The following is a 20,818-nucleotide window of genomic DNA, read 5'->3' on the forward strand; positions in this document are numbered from 1 at the left end:
GTTGACACAAGCATTGTGGCAACTAACTAATAAGGTATTCACAGTTGTCATGGTTTAGTTATGTGATAACATCAGAGGTTTACTCCAAGTATGAATGGAGGAAAACGTTGAATGGCTGTAACCTGCTCTACATTCATAATCCCTTGAAGCATAGTCAAACTTAAGCACAGGGTGGCGTTGTTGCTCAAACTGAAAATGAGATGGAACTGATCATCTTAAGTGTCGTGCAAGGTGCATTTGGGTAACAAAGATTTACTTTACTTACAAAATGAAGCCTTTTACAAAAGTACAGCTAATGAAACTTAGAGAAATTACTTACCAGTCACAGTGCATCACAGGCATTTTGAGTTGTGTTTGCTAAATCTTTAACTTATTGTATCTGAAAAATAGTCAAAATGTTTTCCAGGTGGAGCTAATGGTTTAAATTTATTTGCAAACTTGTTTACTGGGGAATGCAATAAAATATTTGAGGTTCTAATGTCAAACTTAAATCATAAAAGTCAAAAACAAGATATTTCTTTAAAGTTTCACTGATAAGAGTAGTGACTTACAGGTGTGGAGATACAAAGCTGGCCAACAAACATTCATTATGAATGTTTCTTAGTAGGTTTTGATGTGTGAAGTTTAGTCCGTTTTGTTCTCTGTTTATAAAAAACGGCTAAATGTACTTTGACCATGTTTGCTCTGAGATGAATTTCATAGTATACACGGGCCTCGGAGCAAGACAAACATCCTGTGTATGCTAAGAATATCTGGTGCCATTTCAACAAAAATTCACTTTAATACACCCACCCACCAAAAAACAACACAAAAAAAACAATGAGACATAATGCATGAAAGCCTGTGCTCTGTGAAAGTTGTTTTTTTTTGTTTTTCTATTTTTAAAAAAAGACAAGCAAAAATGTTCTAGACTCGCCTTTTGCATCATTTTGTCTATACAGAGGAGCACCTTCAGTTATAGGCTTGTCCACCTATAGTGCCACCTCAGAAAGAACATATGACCTGTAATAATTTCAGAATAACAGATAGTGCGTTGCTTATTTTTGTGTAATATTCCATAATAGATAACATAGAACATGCAGCACATACACAGAGGCCCTGTGTTCACATGTATGTCAGAGATGTCGTCGGTCCTGTTGTTTTGTACTATTTTGTTATGTGTGTGGCTGCAACTGCAGCACCTGCTGTCATGGACTGCATCAGTGTGTAGGCATGTAGTGATATACAGTAAAAGACCCATTCTCCACCACACTGTCTTTCCCCACTAGGGCAATATTTAGATGCTATTGGTGTGAAGCATATTTTGGGGCATTTTATTCCATTTTATACTATACTATTCAGTGAGTGGAGACCTTGCATTTTCAGTTCCTCACTCTCAAACCACAGGCAGTTGAACTTTTATGTATGACTACACTGAACATGTTGAATAAAATAAAGTTTGAGAGCATATTTTCTGACTAATAAATATTTTCCTCTTTTCAATGAAGAATTAGCAGATTCTGGGTCTAGGAGATCACATTTACCTAAATCATAAATAAAATTGAATAGCATCTCCAAATTGTGTTAGTGGAATATTTTGGAATATATTATCCGAGTTAGACATGCTGGTTACCTTGATCACATACAGTATAGTGACCCTACTCTGTAGGCTTGGCAGTTACAACTCAAATCAAGTTAGTGAAGTGAAGAATAACCTACATTAAGCACAGTATTCACAGTGACATTCACAGTGACATCAAAACAGGAAAAGGAAAGCCCTATCTCATACAAGCTTGGCCTACATCGTAGCTACAGAAAATACCTACTTGTTATTGTCTGCGTACTGCTCTTTGATAATGACATTTCGATCTAGAGTGTTAGACATTATTGCCTATTTCTTATTGGGGAAATAAACGGCCGTTGAGCATTTCTCATGGGTCGTTGACTCTGAGAGGAGACACATGCCTGTTCCTCTGTATTTATATCTGTGTATGTGTTCCTCCTTCCTGTTTTAAAACACCCCTGGGGCTGACTTCCCCAGGTCTTCCACACATGAGGTAAGTCTGGAGTGTCATCACCATCTCCAGTTCCTCCTGAGGTTAACTGGTGACTGTCATGTCTTCTAAGTTACATAGTCTTTGTTTTTCAGTCATGTGTACATATGCTGAGGAAATGTACCACCCCAACTGTAGTTCACAACCACCAGTTGAAAATACCCAAGTGTGATGTTGATCACAAACGGCTTCTTCTCTTTTGCCATTTCCATTTAAGTCTGAAAATGCTCACATCCTCAACTGACTAATACCAAAACTAGGCTAGCAGCTCTATATGTGACTTGGTGCAGAAGGTCCCTAACCACAGGGCTTTGTAAGCCCCACCTTCCTGATGTCACCAAAGGCTTTCAGACTGCCGCCATTCGCCAGCAAGTTCGCTTCATAGCCACGACTGACGACTGCAAGAGTACTTTTCATTGGCTGACTGTTTTGTCCATATTTGGACATGTCTGTTGACTGGACCATTTCATGTGTGGTAACGCCAGATATGTATATTCATTCATTCTACTTGCACATTGCTGGTAAGGATTTTTAGGGAGATTTTGAGGTGTTTTTGTTGAGCACTTGCTACAACTTTAGGGACTAAGAAGAATATTTCTTGTAGGAATGAAGATACTCAGGAGCACACACCACAGGAGTACACACACACACACACACAAAGTGTTGCTCATAATTCTTCATACATGACTTACATCCAATATCTTATAGAGCAGAACATTATAATATTCTTCAACTGAGCTGTGTGAAAGAGAAAACCTTGTTTCTGTCTATCACTGGTGTTTCCATTTGCTAGGCATTGTGACACACACTATCTGACACAGAGACAGGTTTAAAACTTGTGTGCTCTGTGTGTGCTCTGTGTGTGTGTGTGTGTGTGTGTGTGTGTGTGTGTGTGTGTGTGTGTGTGAGAGAGAGAGAGAGAGAGGCTGGGAGGGGAAATGGCTGCCGGCCCAGATAAGGTATATCTGGATAGACACTATGGCTTCACTGAGGTCTACGCTCTATGGATCAATACATAGTAAGCTCAACCTTTTGCAAATTACAATAACTCCATTTAATTTAATCACCAGTGGGCCTTAGTGCAGTATGGACATACACTGCAGTTATGTGGTTTTTGAGTCCAACACAGCCGGGACAGTGAATGGAATGGATCTAAGTACCAGCATACCTGTAAGAGATACGCTTCGTAGGAATAATTTATCTGACAATCATTATTTTAAATTTCTTTTTAATCTAATCAAGGATTTTAAGCTTTTTCACAGTTTAAGGTTTTTGCCTTTTTTTTTAATCTTTCAATAATAGGGTTTATAATGATCTCAGTCTCATGTTGTTGGTGTATGATAAAACACACTTGATGTCCCCACCAGCCGCCTACACGCTTAGTAGTACTATGTAGTAGTGTGCATGGGGTAAAAGACAACGCGCAAAAGTGAAAGATCAGCTTTTACACCACAATGTAGCTAAATACATCAGTTAGAAAGTTAGCTAGCATTTATCAAAGACAACAGTTCTGCAGATAGTGTTTTATGTACTGTATGCAATTAGCTAGTTGGAGCCCAGTTTTAGATAGAACTCTTGTAAAAGCAAAGGTAAAACCACCTTTATAGCCTAAAAATGATTTAAAAAAGTACTAGTCATCATAGGCTACAGTGATGTTACACACAAACCTCTAGAGACAAAAAACACCGATCATCTGGTGGTTGAGGTGCTGGAATTTAAGGTCAACAGGCAAGCACAGGATGAAAAATCCGCACACTTAGATCTGTGCAAAAATATCTTTTAATTTATTCTAGCTTTCAGTCATAGACCATCTCTTCAAAGGCATACAAACCTCTGCAAGTAAACACAAACATAGGAAAGTGTGATTTTTGTAGGATCTACATACTGTTTCACTGAGTAGTGGCCTAAAACGCCACACAGGTCTCTAACCTGGGGTACACTTTCTGTGACTCCTTCTCTTTTCACTCGAGTTCATAATTCTGTCTCATGTGAACTGGAATAATTGTTTTTAACCTCTGTACTCTCGTGCTGTTATGAGTCCTCTGCTGTGGGCCCACTACACTACACCAGGGCCTCATCCTGTACGTGCCTTTCTAAAGCAAAAGGCCAAGCTATAAACACTACATGATGTTTTGAACATAAACCCTCTGGTCTTCCCGTATTTGAGGAAAGAAATCTTGCAATAACAACTCTTGATAATCAGCATTTCTGTTTCTACACAGCGGGGGGACGGCACCTAGTATTTGCCTGTTGTAGCCTATGTGTAACCTGCCAGTTAGGGGTCACTCATTTTCCACCAGGCTCTGTGCCTTAACTGACACTACGCATATCTGAACCAGGCGGAGGCCCCAGCCTCGTGGGTGGAGAGTAGGAGCGGCATGGCGAGTAATACTGAAACCTTAGCAGCCCTCAGTCCATGGCACACTTGTTCACCGCACCTTTTTCCCCCCTTTCTCTCTCTCTCAGCACGCTCAGATAACCTCCCACACCGCAGGCCCCTCCTACTGTCCTGTGCTGTCACTCACACGTTCTCATGGTTACGGGCACTCACGCGTTGGCTGATGTTTCGAGCGTTCACACACTTGATGGGGAATTGAAACTTTGCTGTGTATTCAAATAACAACGTGGCCCCTGCAACACGTGAAAAAAACCTACCTGTGAGAATATGATGCAAGATATCGTTCAGCATTAATTGAAAGACATTTGAAGTGTTTCATATTATTAGAATGACTTTTGAGTGCATAACATTCTTATAATGAATGAATTAAGTGCATTAGCAACAGTGTGGAACCTGCGTAAATGAACAAGATGGCAGACACTGCACTGTCACTGCGATAGTGAGAGTTCCTGTAAGTGTGCCTCTATGGCAGATGTCCTTGAGCAAACCTGGGGAGGGAAAAAAAGAGATGTGTGAAGTCCCTACTCTCCTCAGATCAGTGTACTTTCAGCTGCTGTGGTGCACCCTTCCCCCATTTCCTCTCCCTCCGCCACTCTCTTTCTGCTGTGACAATGCGAGAAAATGGCTCCCTTTGCGGCCTGTGGCTAAAAAGACAGCGTTCTCCTCTAGCTCTGTCTCTAACGGAGCCATCGGGTATCTACAGTACAGTACATACAAGAGGTCATCGGTACATGGCGAGACATTGACTGATAGGGACAGTGCAGATCCAAGCTGGGAAATATCTGAAGGCATGTTTTTAGCACCTTACCTGTAGTCAGTACCTTATCTGCAAATGATGGGAATGGTTTCAACACATCAGCATGGCTAGGAATGAATGTTCCAGGAAGACACTGTTATGGCCTGAAAAGGAACAAGTAAAAGAGACAAAAAAAGAAAAATGCTAATTTATGAAAAAAGAACATTGAGTTCAATCTGAAGCACTCCTGTCAACCACACACACAGGAAATAAGCTGTGTGCTGTTGACTACCAACAAAGGCATTATCAGTTCAAATAACTCCTTGCAGTTTTATTAATTTGTCAGGTACATGGATTTTGCACATATAGAAGGACCCTCTGAATATAGGACCTCAAGGCCTTACCAGTTACTGCCCTCTTCCTTGTTTACTTACCACCTCACTGCTCAGTCCACACAGAAGCAATAATGCCCCACACAAGTGCACGTCTGCAGTACTTTTACAGCCGTTGTGCTGCAACTATCCTCAATATTGTACATTGGGAAATGGAGATGCTTGGTCATGTGATCTTGGGGACGGCAAAGCAATACAGGTCAATAAGTTCAGATAGGATGCAATTTGGGTGTGGAGTTAGAGGGAGGACATGTTAATAAGGGAATTTTATGCAGGACATCAGGAGAGTGGATAAATACCTGGGAGAGAAATAATTCAACCTGACAAAAATAATGATAATCGGAGCATTCATTCTTCTCAGTATCTAAGACAAAAGGTTGCAAATTGAAGGAGAGTTGCTGAAATGGGCCTGCTTGGTCTCAGTGGTTGAACATAGTGAAATAGTATCACAACTGTGCACACAGAAACTCTGATCGAAACAATACTCCTCTGGAGTTCTTAGTATTTTTTTTTTTAAACTCCAGCATGTTAATCTATGTGTCTGAGACAAAGAAGTCAGGGGAGTGCATCTGAAAGAGCAAGTGAAAGAGTACGAGCAGTAAGATGTTGGTGAGAAGAGAGGGGATGAGACTACGACTGTTAGACCTCTTCCTGTGGTGTGGACCACGTGGGGGAAGACGGGGTTAAATAGGAGAACTTCTCCTTCACGGCCCCATTTCTGTTAGAGCCAAGGACAACTGGTGAGACCACAGGACAGGACAAGACCATCGCTTTATTTTTTTTATTTTAGTTTTTTTTTTTTTTAAAAGAAGAACAAGAGCAACTAATGAATTTGTGACACCTCCGATCAGGTTTGGATGTGTGGTAGGAGTTATGCAGCATCCATGGCGTATTCTTCATTCATTATTATATATTTTTTAAGAGGTGGTACATTTTCATTTTGTGAATTTTGTTTAAGTGAATGGACACATATGATAAGATGTTTTTGTTTTTGAACTATGCCAAATCAGCTGGAATTTGAGGCACTTGTTGCATTATGTTGTGATACTATGGCAAGGTTTAAGGCAGGAACTTGAAGAACCATTTTTACCATTCAAAGAATGAACATTCGTAACAAGAAGTCTTGCAAAAGTGCGACATTTTAGAGTGCTTGGTCACTACTTTAAAGAATTTCATTGAGCAAATCATGTAAAATGTTTTTTTATCTGTAATCATTTGTCGATGAGGAGAAATAGTTTCTTAATACTTTAATTACTTTTTTACTTTCTTTTAAGAGCTCAGTTGTAAGAAACAGCTTACTCACGCAAAACAAAATGGCTTCCTCACTCATGTACAATGGATCATATCAAAGTCTTTTTACATTATTAGCTATTTTTTATTAATTGGCATTATCAAATACTTAACTGAAAATCTTAATCCACTTTTACAATGATTGCACTGTTAAAAAACAGCATCTGTTCATACAATATAAGTATTCTCTGAAGTAGGAACAGACATTGTATTTATTATTTTCCATTCACTGCCAATGAAATTCTGAATTTTAGGCATGTCGTCAATGTGCTATATATTGTTTATAGGTTTGCACATTAATAACATTGTATTAATGAGTTGAAGCAAAGTGTTTAATGACTGACTGATCTTTGATAGTTTTGGGTGGGGCTGATGTGTTTGCAGTGTGAAGTTTGAATTGCATTATTTACAGAGTGTGTATGGGGTTCAGGAGAGATCTACAGACAAGGCCAGGAAGGAGGACCCTGGCAAGTTCAGTATAGTCATCCATAAAGTAGAAAGCACTACTAAACCCCTGGCCAAAGTGTAGTGTTTCCTACTTTATGGATGAGGGTACTGTTGGCAACGGAGAGTCACGACGGACAAAGACACACGAAGAAAAAGAGAAAGATCGAGAGAGAGAAAGAAAAGGGGAAGCTGCTTTGTTTCAGAATGCTGTGCACAAGTCACTGTGTTACACATCTCACAGATCCACGTGAACTGTGCACGCAATGTGAAACTCTGCAGGGACTCTTTCTACATGGCTGGATGAAGATATGCTGATGCATGAGAAATGTTTACATTTATTTTGTGCTTGTTTTGGTTTAGTTAGTTATTATATAACTACCTGTGTATGTGGATTTTCTGACGTTGCTGAAATAAATGCATTATGAATCAAATCAGTTGGCAGCATGTTGTCTTCTATAATGAGGATGAAGGTCACGCACACACACACACACACAAACACACACATACGCCATACTACACTACAGGACAAACTCACTGTGCCACACAACCACTGATATTTTATGTGAAAATAGACTTTTATTTTAGTAAAAAGGTCCATATTGAAAGATGAAAACAATCTCTGCACTTTCAAGTTGAGGACTCTCAGGAGTCCAACCACGGATGTTATTTCTCCTCAATCAAAACACTGCTGTATCATGCAAAAAAGACAAATCTGAGAACATTAACAACAAAAAATTGTATTTACAAGCGTCGAAAAAAGAATTGGTAATAAAAACCTCAATGTACAAAAAAATGGAAACAAGCTTTGCTTGGACGGACAAAAGAATAAAGTCTCTCGCTGTATGAAAAAAATATCATACCACAAAGTCAGAGCTGTGACACTGATTGAGACCAAAACACTGTACATTATATACAGACCGGCCTTCTGCAGTTTCAATCTAAACATACTAGGCCTCCTCTGCATGTACTAACACCCTCAAAAATACTACAAAAAAAACACTGCAAAACAAAATGCCTGGTCAATCTATAAATATATAAATAAATCCATAAGGCCAAACATGGGCATAAAAGTCATTATGCATGCAGTCAGTACAAGTACAACAGTGTAAACAACAAATTAAGACTAAACAACGTCTTATAAGGCTAAACATTACAGCTGGTAATCTAGAGTGCTGCTGCGGTCATGTTCTAGTTAAACTGCAGAGCTGGACTGGCGAGGGCTATGGGTAGTGGGCAGACCAGGTCTGTGCGTTCCTGAAGCTTGCAGTAGCATCACTAATGGTTAACACTATTGCCTACAGCGCAGCAAAGGAAGTGCAGGTTGACTAAAGGCCATCGAGGGATATGTTGCGAGTGACTGTACAATTCAGCAAGTTTTCAGATGACCTCTGACTCTCCCTCTACTCAAAGCTCAACCAAGACTGCGTTGGTAAGGTCCTTGGCAATTTTGACCTCCATTTAGGTTCTATTGCAGGAGTTTCTCAAGTTCAGTCATTTTAACTTTCAGTAACAATAAACATTTTTGAAAGTTACTGATAACACCCATGTCTGGCTGATTCTCAGAAGTCAGTCGTGCTTTTACCCACTCCCACTTATTGGCTGGTGTTTGATGGTAGGTGTCTACTTGTCATAGTAACATGCTAAGCACCTAATGATTTGGCAAGAATCGTATCCTGCGGTTCAAACAGCCACAGCTTAACATACAAAGCTGATAAACTACACGTTAAACCTGAGAAGTTCACATGAGCCCTGTAATAATAAAACACACAGAAAAATAAACAACAACAAATAAACAAAAAAAATCCAAAAAGAACAATTACTGCATACTGTAGTGGTGGTGCCAATGAACAAACAGTTTGGCTACACTCACATTTCTTTAGTCCATGGTCCTATAACCATCTGTGTGTTTTTGTCATTCACTGTTTGTATGACAAATGTGTAGCCCCTAGCGTTATTGAATAAGTATGAGTTTGTGTAGAATACTTAAAAATAACTCGATCACTCCTAAAACGGAGGTAAAGCAAAATAATAAAAGTAACAGATCTTTTCACAAACAAAAAAAGACAGGCTCAAGGCAGACCACTGCAACATCGTCCCACATATACACACTCATAAGTCTCATAAGTGCAAACTCACATTCACACACACACACACACACACACACACACACACACACACACAAGTTTACCGTAACAAACACAAAAACGCTTGTCCGCACCACAAAAAAAAGAAAAGAAACCACTCAAGTACGAGTTCCGAGACAACATGTGAAAACAGGCAAAGCCAAATTTCTCACGCTGGCACACGCTCACGCTCACAAGCTTGTTCACATAACTTGCGTGGAGCTTTCACGCTCACGCAACATTCACCAGTCTCCTCTAACACACGTCCATCATTCTGGCCAAGCACACACTGTTTTAGGGTTTACATTTTACTGAGAGCATGGGCCATTTTCCTATGGTCCCTTGTGTCAGAAAGAGGAAAAAGCGTGAAAATGTGAGATAAATATTTACTTGTGACAGCGAAGACAGCCATGAGTTTTGTCTTCCTTAGAGCATAAGCTGCATAATGTCATTAGCGTCTAACACCCACAGATGGCTCTGACTGGGTCCGCAGCGTATTCACTTTAGGAAAAGGTTAACAGACATTTATGCTGCACTGCGTTTTGTTATATTCAGACTCTTCAAAATGGACCTACAAAGGATGCGTTTGTAGTGTTAATCTAGTGTTTTAAGCCCATTGCTGCACCTAAACAAATAACTTTCCAGTGTGTACTACTCTTGTTTAATCTAGTGTCTTATAATGAGACACTTTAGAGCCATGCAGGGTGCAGCTGATTCTTAAGGAGATGTTATCCCAAGTATTGTGTTACAGTATGGTATATATTCTTAGGAAACCTCCATCTAGGAGAGCCTACCACAGTGAAACTAGTCTTATAGTATAATACATATTACAATTAAATAAGATTAATTTGAGACTAACCAACATAAAAAAGTGCTTCCTGTATGGGGAGGATAGAAACAAACAAAAAAGCCTTAACAGTCACAGCGCTCACTCCTTCTTGCTGGATCCCAGCTTTTTAAATAGCTTCTTTCCTTTGGAGAAGAAGCCCTTCTTCTTTTTGCCCAAGGGGGAGGACGGGTCAGTGAGCAGGGGGTTGTCGGAGGCTGTGGTCGGGGTAGGGGCACAGCTGGGGCTGGCCTGTGTCTCGGGGAGTGGTCCTAGGGTGGGCTCTGGGTCAGGGTCGGGGTCGGGTTCAGGCAGCCTGGTCCTGTCTGGTTCAATGTCCCCCGTCAGGTCCTGGGGCACGCCCTCCCTCACCTGGGGAAGGGACAGGGGTCAAACGAGAGCATGTGTCCCTATCAGTCAGGAGGTAAAACTAGCCATTCACACAAACTTGTAGTGGAAACACACTATCCTGACAGTGAGTCATCCGATTACCGATGTGAACACAAACTGCAGAAGCTGATCCATGCGGTCTTTGTTATGTTGCTTACCACCAACGACCTAAACCCCCCCCGACTGGGTTGTGGTTTAGCAGTTTGAAGAGGGGGATTCCATGAGTGCTGACATTAGCACTAAGATACCTGTGCACTAAATACAGATTTATCTCATCTGTCATTGTATTACTTTCCAATACTTGTGACCACATAGGACCATGAACTATATTCCAATTCATGATCAATAATAAATCAGGAACTGATCATTTTAATGAATAGCATGCATCAAATATTGTCAGTACCAGATTAACTAACTTCTCAACTTCATGCTCAAAGTAGTGCCATTGTAGCCTATTAATAAATAAGCATGTCTGTCAACTTCCTGCGTTAAGAATCATAGCAATGTTACTGTTAATGATCAAAGCACTTCCTGATGTGATGTTGCTCAAAAAGGATGTAAGCTATTACTGCCTTCAGCTATTACAGCAAACATGTCTTTGGCCAACTAGTGCAGGTTGGGTGGGGTAGGGTTGGGGTGCTAATTAAACGTCAAGGTGTTCACAAATAATGATGCCTGCAGTTGGTTCAAAAGACAGACAAATTAAGGGCCTGTTATGGTAAGGGCCTGTTTTTAGAGGGCTACAATATTAACGTTGGGATCTTGTTAATGGCAGGAGACTGGGATACAAGGTAAGGCTAGGCTACAAGGTAAGAGGAGGCTATGAGGAGTGGGGGGGTCATTACTCGTCCAGAATAAACACTTACGCTTTACGCTTGTGCACACTTCGCCTGTATCTCTGCATTGGGTCATGCAGGAAGTAAGGGGAGGATGAAAAAAAACAGTATTGTAAAACCAAAAGCATGCAAAACTCAACAAACTCTTCAACAGACATAGGACAAAGGCAATACAGGAAATGACAGTGAACAGTGATGATAGGTGCTATGTAGCGACAGACATTTGTAAGAATGCAACATTGTAGGGACGCTGTCGCAGCGTTTTGAGCTCACCGGGTCTCTCCTAGCGTCCATCACTACAAGGTGGTCCATCGCTGCAGCCCCACCCAACTCATCTGTGGTCTCGGGGAAGGGCTGGAGGAAGTTGGACGGGACCAGGCCTTTGTGTCCGTTCAGGTCTCCCTGTGGTTTCCCAAACAGACGTCCAGTCAGGTCAACCCTCAGACCATACGGCATGTCAACCCTGTTCTAGCCATCCATTCAGCTGTGAACCCAATTACACCTGGCAACTGTATCCAAACCACCTCAATCTACCACTATCAGTGCAAATGATCTCAAAGGGTTACTTATTTGCAGGTTTTACATGTTTATGTGTAATTAAAATGTACATGACAGGAAGCCTGGGAGACTAATACTTCAACATGCTCACTATTAACATGACCACTTTTATTGGCAAAACCGCACTGACTAACATCGGTACTAATTCCTGCAGTGATCCACACCGAAATCAACACATCTATAACCCCAACAGCACAGAAGCCTACACATGCCCTTTTTTCAAGCAAAACCTGCTTGAGGTAGAACTGGTTGTGTGGTTTTCAATCATGACGGGAAAATGACTTGACATTTCCTCATCTGACAAAAACTGAGGTGTAGGTTCTGAAACCGCAGAGAAATGAGAGAAAAACAGAACTGTTCCCCTGTACACCCACTCACATAGAAGAAGCCATCGGCATCCATGTCACCAAACACATAGATGATGTCCCCAGCACTGAAGGTCAACTCCGCCTGAGGAGGGGGAGAGGAAAGAGAGATGAGACACAGAGAGGTCTACACCGAGCAGGGTAATAATGATGAGGCACAGAGAGGTCTACACCGAGCAGGGTAATAATGATGGGGCACAGAGAGGTCTACACCGAGCAGGGTAATAATGATGAGGCACAGAGAGGTCTACACCGAGCAGGGTAATAATGATGAGGCACAGAGAGGTCTACACCGAGCAGGGTAATAATGATGAGGCACAGAGAGGTCTACACCGAGCAGGGTAATAATGATGAGGCACAGAGAGGTCTACACCGAGCAGGGTAATAATGATGAGGCACAGAGAGGTCTACACCGAGCAGGGTAATAATGATGAGGCACAGAGAGGTCTACACCGAGCAGGGTAATAATGATGAGGCACAGAGAGGTCTACACCGAGCAGGGTAATAATGATGAGGCACAGAGAGGTCTACACCGAGCAGGGTAATAATGATGAGGCACAGAGAGGTCTACACCGAGCAGGGTAATAATGATGAGGCACAGGCATCCTGGTCTCTGTTAAGGTCAAATGACTGATAAACTACAATGTGATGCAATGCTGGATACACTGGAATCTCTACATGTCCACTAACCCAGGGAGAGGCAACCTGCGGCCCTTTAGCTCCTCTCTAGTGGCTCCCTGACTTTCTCTAAAAATGGAAGTTATCAAATATTTCTAACAATTTCATATAGTCGTTAAAGTTGCCCTGCCACACACAACCGTTTTTACTTGTATTTTTTTTAAACATGTTAGGTCCATATGTGTTTGTGCTATGTCGTGAATGTGAAAATGAACAGCTACCTCCTCTATCAGCTCTAGCCACTGAAAAGAAATAAGCGGAGAAATTAGGCCAATTGCAAAAGCTCTTCAGATTGACGTGGAATTGATGAGCTGATTACTATTAATGAGCTCGCCCAGTTGAGACCGTGCCCACAAAATTCGTTTAGCTCTGTGACAGTTTTTCGTAGGCCTATGCAAGGATGGCTGAATGTCAACGGACTTGTGCGCTAAGTATGCACAAATAGAACTTCAACAATGCATTTTGCCCAAGAACCCAGACTTGAGGATCAAATGGCTTCAGTTTATTTTTTGGAACAATGCCACAGGCTTTGCAAAAAGGTTGCTGTTGAAGCCTGGAGCAGTAGGCTACCATCGCAGTCTACGACCAGTGCCTGTAAGTAAAACATAATTGTCAACTCAAGGAAGTGCTATGTTATAGCCTACAGGTTTAATGAACTCGCTAGCCTAGCAGATTTTATTTATGCACATTTGGATAATGCTAGCCAAGCTAAGTTCACGCCATGAAGCTAAAATTAGTTGATAATGGCTGTCATGTTATGGAAGAAACCTACTAGCTATTAGCCAATCAGAGTCAAGCAGCTTAGCTCGTTGAATATTAATGAGAACTGGCGCAAATCGAGCCGAGTCTTCATGCAGGCTTTCAATATCACGCTAGAATGGCTTGAAACAAGGTAACCAAGGCATGTTTTCCATGGTAGAACTTCAGACATTACCACAAAGTAATGAAATACATGTGGCAGGGCATCTTTAAAGGTGCCATGTGTAAGAATTGAGGTAAAAATATCCAAAAAAATGAGCTACACGCATCAAAAGTATGAGAAGAAATAAGGGCGATGATGTCATTAAAAAAATGACAGCAGAGATATCAACCTTAATTAGCATGCTAAATTACTAGCCACAGCCCGACAGGTGTATACTCTTTGGTTCAAGTACGCCCACAAGCCGTGCGAGTTATTCGTGTATTGCAGTTTGGCTGGCGGTTATGTTGCCCGCATACCGCCTCCCATGGCAGAAACTGGTATTATGACACCTGTCGGGCTGTGGCTAGTAATTTAGCATGCTAATACCTCAATTCTTACACATGGCACCTTTAAGCTTCAAGCTGTCCCAACACATTAACATTTAGTAAACATATTATACTGTACAATATAGCATATGGTGAGTACGCCATATGCCTGAGGCTAATAAAGATAAAGATAAAGATGGTTTCTGATTTCTTTTAAATGGTTCCGATATATTTGCGGCCCCATACAGATTTATTTTTTATTTCTGGTAAAAAAAATGGCCCTTTCAAGAGAAAAGGTTGCCGACCCCTGGCCTAACCTAACACACCTAATACACAGTTCCCATGCACTTCCCTCTCCTCTACCGCCTCCTTCTACTGCCTTCTCCTCCTATCACACTGGGACTAGTGCTTAGAATGTCAACACTCTTATCCTCTAACAACACAAGTGACAGATGCAGTGCTAATTCATAGCTAAGGTCTCCTCTGCACTGCAGCTTGAATATTATTCTCTTGCTGTGAGGCTCTTTGGATAAAAGCGTCTGCTAAATGTAATGTAATGCATATGTAATTGTGTCCTTGATGTCCTGATATGAGAATTACAGATGTAATGAGTGAATGTGACAGGAGGAAGTCACCACCAAGCAAACACATACAGTAGTGGAGGCCTCACCTCTATGTCTGTATTGGGAGAGCTTTCTCGTGGATCATAGTCAAAGATGGCCACCATTCTACGTGGTGCTGGGTTGCCAGTGGCAGCTCCTGATTGGCTCCGATCTGTTGAAAGAATTGAAATGACAAGAGTATTTAAGAGCCCTGTCCATGGAGGCACAAGTAACATGAATAGCAAAAGTGTTTCCCTCATCCACCTCCCAACCCTCAGCTTGGGTTTAAACCACTATAAATATGCCATCAAAACTGAGCGCAAAATGATATAAAAAAAAGTACCATACTCTGAACATGGTTTGCCCATTGCAACATACATGTATATACATGCAAACATACAAATATCAGTTTAGTCACACATAGAGAAGTGAGAGTGTAAACATGCAGGGATCTGAAAAAAAGTAGGATGGTCAAAAAAAGGCCAAACAGAAAGTTAACGGTTAACAAATGCATGCGTTTTACTGGGTTAATGAGATGAGAATTCACTTGAATGGATCTTCACTCAGCAGATGGTTCCTAAGAAAGAAATGACCTGCAGGTGAACATGGACCACACAGTGTAAACGAGGTTAGAGTTCTCTGTGGACAAACATGCTGCATGCCACACACACACACACACACACACACACAAACACACACACACAGGCCATACAGTCCTGACACATGCTGTTAACAGTTAACACTCAGAAGAGAACCCCATCCCCACCAACCCCACACTCCACCCATGCCCATGCTGAAGACCAGGCAGGATACAGATGGGGCCATGGAGACAAACAGAGGGGTGGTGGGTTAAAGGGGGGGTGGGGGTGGCCAAACCTTGACTGGACGAGTCAACCACAGAGCTGTCATCCCACACTCCGGCCGATTCCACTGGACAGGAGAGACAAGCATGTTAGCCATCAGCCCCGGGGTCTCAGCACTAGGAGCTCAAAGAGCTTCACTGCAGCCGAGCACACCCAGGCCAGGTACAGACACATACACAAACACATAGATAGACACATACACTACAGGACACAGCCAATCACGGGAGGGGTTAGGGACTCACCAACCAATCACACAGAAACAAAGGACAGAACAGGGACAGGATGGAGGTCAAAGGGGAAGACTGTATGGCAAACGTCAGCTGCGCCATCACAAGTGTTTATCAATGTTTATAGCTATGATGGGGAAGGCTGAATGGGAAATAATATGAGTAGCATGATCTCCAGCATGCACAAATATTATCAATGACGTATGCCAGTGAAATGGAGGGAGTGCAGGCCATGATTTATCTGGCCCTATGCCATATTGCAATATACCACTGGGCAATATGTTAAAGCTAAGTGACATGATGATTATGTAACAAGGAGATCTTGCAAAAGCAGAGCACATCAAAAATAAAACTCAAAAGAAGGTTGCAACAAAGCGAGAGCAGAGGCAGGCGAGAGAGAGAGGGAGTGGGAGAGAAAGAAAGAAAGAAAGAAAGAAAAAAAGGAGAGAGAGGGAGAGACACGGCGAGCATCGAGACACACCTTTCTTGGATCGTCTAGGTTTCGGCGGTGGAACAGGGCGGCGTGGAAGCTGTGCGTGTGAGCGAGTGGTGCCTTATGGAGGGATTGGGTTTTTTTTGGGGGGTTGTTGTTTTGGGGGAGACACATCGTAAACAGAAAATAAGCAACGCAAAAAAGCAGACCAGGACAGCAGACTTGAATGAATAGCACAGAGAACAAAACGAAAAAAAAAAAAAAAAAAAAAAAAAACAACAAGAAAAGAAAAGAAAAAGAAAGAGAAAGAGAGCAAGAAAGAGGAGCCCAACCAGCAGCGGAAGAGGCAGAGAGACAGAGTGAAAAGGAGAGGTGGTTAAACACGTCTGCAGAGCCAAGAGCCTTCTGAAAAGGAAGAAACAGGACACGGGCTAGTGTGTGCCGTCCGCTTGGCCACTGGGTCAGGACGCCTAGCAGGCCAGGGCCTCCCTGCAAAGCCACAGTTTGTCAGCAAAAACCACAGGCACAAGGGGTGGCAATTCTCACTCAAAGAGAAGGCATTTCAGGCAGTTGACTTGCAAAATGTTAATCCCAACGGGCTGAAAGGGGTGACGACCCTCATGGTGCCAAATGATTTTAACCCACTGCTTTGAGTCTCTGCCAAATAGCCATTTCTAACAGCTAAACGTATTCAGCTGGTTACACTCTACATACATATTGTAAATTTCCCCCATGTATTCCATGAAGAGGCCACATGACATAAAGGGCAAGAATCATCTATCTTTCTATATTAGATTAGATTAGATTAGATAGTCTTTATTGTCATTGCCACTTTTTACAAAGGTGCAACGAGATTGAAAGTGCTGTCAACTCATTAGGTATACATATTTAAATTTACCATATTTAAATAAGGCATGGCAACATGACATACTCTCTAAAGAATACTCTCTATACTCTCAGCGGCTGGTTGACTTCAGAACTGTGGAGGAAATGGAGTAGCTTGAGACAGATGTTGACAGTTGTGCAACTGCAAACATCTGCCGGAACATTACAGCTGCACATCTACACAAAACGATCACTTACAGATTACAAAAGTTGACATTAGAGAAAATGTCCTAATACTTAAACTTTTGTCATGGTTTCATTCCTACTCGCTGTCTGATGCACATGTTTGACAATGCAGATAACAGTTGGAAGAAATTGAATGTGAGGAATGGACAACAGCAGCAAATACGTTGAACAAAAGCCATCGCATGATCTTCAGAACAACCAATAGTGATGTCCAGAGCAAATGGTGGAAACATTACACAAATCAATGCACAGATGGCAATGCCATTTAACACAGCCAACATCAATGAGATCAACACAACATGAAACAGTACAAGCATGCTGGTGTGTTATTCCTTTAACAGCTGCTCCTACACGATATACCATTGAGTATTATTCTCAGAAGAATTAGGAACAGTTGATCTGGAATCAGCTAGTAGGAGTGTGGTGAGATGGCCAATGGCTTGTAGCTTGTAGGAGAGCTTTTCTCTTATTGGAGGCTAATGCTGATTGGAAAAGGAAAGGGTCGGGCTTAAGGGGATGATTGACAGCTCGGCCTACCTATCTTATCCATTGATGCCTCGGTGGTGAGGAAGCCCTGGGCCAGCAGCTGGTCGCGTGTCTCCATGTCGTCCACCTGGATCTCGGATACCATGTTGCACGGGACGTAGCCCATCCGACCATTACACTCGCCGCGGAAGAAGCCATCCGCATCTTTGTCCCCATACACCTATGACAGGACAGAGTTGTGTGTGTGTGTGTGTGTGTGTGTGTGTGTAGGGGGTGTTGTTACTACATGAGAAAGCATCCCGTCATTACAGCAATTACACAACAATAATTTCATTACTCTTCATACACTATATACTAATTGAAGACGTTTTGTATGAAATCAAACCTAGTGTATACAATATAAATGCGCTTATACCTCACAATATATACAATAATTGGCAACTGCGCATGGACAACGGGGCTTATGAATTAAAATCAAGTGCTTTTAACTAGCACAAATGCATGATCCCCTGAAAGAGAACTATACTAGGTATGTGAAGTAGGAATAACCGTTTTCATGATATTTTGCACTATATGGACGTATCCCCCTTTGGGTCAGTGGAGGTCAGGTGGTGTTGGTGTGCCAGTGTTTGGCCAGTACCTTGATGATCTGTCCCTCTCGGAAGGGAAGCTCCTCCTCTACCGCGTCAGGATTAGGTGACATGCTGACGGGGTCGTACGGGAAGAGGGCCACGAAAACCCTCACTGTGTTCTCCCCGATCTGCCTCCCTGCCTCTTCGACCTCTGAATGAACACACACACACGCATGCATGTACACACACACACACACACACACACACACTCGGTGTCAGTGTTCACGTGTCTGCTGACGACCACTTCCCCCGCCCCTTGCCACCCCCGTGCGCTTGCAATGGCGCAGCCCAGGCGTGTCCCTAAGAGAGGTAATCATGCTAAACCCCCTGAGCCTAAGCCAATGTGAGCCGCTTGAGGAACGTGCGCTCATGATCCTGAGGGGGGAGAGCGAGAGGAAGAGAGAGAGAGAGAGAGAGAGAGAGAGAGAGAGAGAGAGAGAGAGAGAGAGAGAGAGAGAGAGAGAGAGAGAGCGAGAGAGAGCAAGAGATCGATCCACCAACATATTCATCACATGCTCGCATCTTAAGACAACTTCTACATCTGCAAGGTATACATCAGTAATATCTCTGATGTTTGAGAAACTTCTCTCTAATGATCACACAGAGGTAGTAATACAACATGACACTACATGTCCGGTTAATGGCTCATGCATGAGTGACCAGAGAAGGGAGGGGACTGAGGGGTAAAGCGAAGCGGGCTGATTACAGGCCTGATTACTCTTGACCCTTTGACTAGTGGACATCGGCCCAAAAGATGACGGACATCAGACATGCCCTCTGTCTGTATGTGCGTAGGGGAAGCGCTGGATTGGGCATAGGGGCCTCACTGGTGTTGCTTGATAGGAAGTGATGAGGGCAGGTAATGGAGCTCCATTGAAATGTACAACAGCGGCAATTAGTGTCTCTGCTTGACTTTGGCTTTCCCAATGAGACGCCTTCTATCTCATTAGGCAGGATCAGTCCATCTGCACTGGGTCAACAGTCAAGGATGGAGGGACAGAACAAACTACGCCATCCTGGTGTGTGTGTGTGTGTGTGTATATACATTGCTACTCTCCTAGCTTTCCTGCATACAGATATAGGTGGTGTTGTAGTGTAGTGCAGTGTAGTGTAGTGTTTGAGAGAGCATGGACACCAAGAGAAGAGGAGAGTTGGCCGGTGCAGCGTGAGAAAAGGGCGTTCGCCGGTGCAGTGGCTTGGTTTGGCTGGCGGCTAATCTGGGTTACTATTTTCATGGTTGCCACTTCCTCCTGTCTCATGACAAGCCAGTTTGGGTTAAGCCTGTTCTTAGCTTTGAGCTCTGCAGCCACCCCAGCTGAGCATCCCTCCCCCTTCACCTGACCCTTCCCCCACTCGCTCGCTCTCTCTCTCTTACTATCTCTTTCTCTCCCTCTCTCGCTCTTACTAGCTCTCTCTCTCGCTCTCTGTGGTGAGTGATAATCTGACAACGGCATTCTGGACTGGGGGAGCACTGCCAAGACTCAGACAGCAACACCTCCATAGATCTCATACCCAGGACATTACAGTATGAGTGTGAGTGAGTGAGACAGAGAGAGAGGAGGAGGCAGAGAGAGAGAGAGAGAGAGAGAGAGAGAGAGAGAGAGGAGGATGCAGAGAAAGAGAGAAGGAGGGAGATTGGTAGAGAGAGAGAGAGAGAGATGGACAAGAGCATGGGGGGAGGACAGTAGAAGTGCCATGTACAGACTGACCTTTCATCTGCCTGGCTTCAGAGCGGGACAGCGGGGGCTCTGCCAATGACTGGTCTCTGCCTGTGGCATCCTGGAGGTACAAGGGTCAGGGTTAGGCAAACTGCACTACGAGTGCTCAAACACTCAGCCCCCCACCCCCCCACACACAGACACTAATCTGCAGTAAATAACCTCATTCACTCACACACACACTAATCTGCAGTAAATAACCTCACACACACACACAGTTTTAAAAGGACAGTTGGAGTTGTTTTCAGAGACTGAAGATATACGCTACAACTAAAAGCCTTTTGCTAACCTTTCAACGGCTCTTTCAATCTATTAACCTAATCTAACAAACCTAAAACAATACGTGATTCAATTAACAACACAAAATGAGTCCATAGCTAGTTCTGCAAACTGCTTCAAGACCATGTCTTTCAGATTATCTCAAAACAACCAACTTTCTCCAATTAAATCACTGGGCCAAAAGCACCACAGAAGGAAGAGTGAGAAA

The 20,818-nt window shown here is 42.7% G+C and overlaps 1 protein-coding gene across 1 annotated transcript in view; it reads right to left on the bottom strand.

The window, feature by feature from the left end:
• Positions 1-7,856: 7,856 nt before the first annotated feature.
• tspoap1 (TSPO associated protein 1) overlaps positions 7,857-20,818 on the bottom strand; it is an 82,319-nt gene continuing 69,357 nt past the window's right edge. The window contains exons 22-28 of the mRNA XM_076273590.1: positions 20,323-20,392; positions 18,622-18,764; positions 18,033-18,201; positions 14,970-15,073; positions 12,408-12,479; positions 11,745-11,873; positions 7,857-10,617 (exon numbers count right to left, since the gene is read on the bottom strand). Of these exons, the coding sequence (XP_076129705.1) occupies positions 10,348-10,617; positions 11,745-11,873; positions 12,408-12,479; positions 14,970-15,073; positions 18,033-18,201; positions 18,622-18,764; positions 20,323-20,392 (957 nt within the window). The 3' untranslated portion in view covers positions 7,857-10,347. The remainder of the gene's footprint in view (positions 10,618-11,744; positions 11,874-12,407; positions 12,480-14,969; positions 15,074-18,032; positions 18,202-18,621; positions 18,765-20,322; positions 20,393-20,818) is intronic.

This window comes from Alosa pseudoharengus, unplaced genomic scaffold (genome assembly GCF_046254945.1).
Source record: "Alosa pseudoharengus isolate Yale_2024_CS ecotype anadromous, Long Island Sound unplaced genomic scaffold, YU_APseudo_1.1 YU_APseudo_1.1_scf_8, whole genome shotgun sequence".
In the NCBI taxonomy this organism is placed as follows: domain Eukaryota; kingdom Metazoa; phylum Chordata; class Actinopteri; order Clupeiformes; family Clupeidae; genus Alosa; species Alosa pseudoharengus.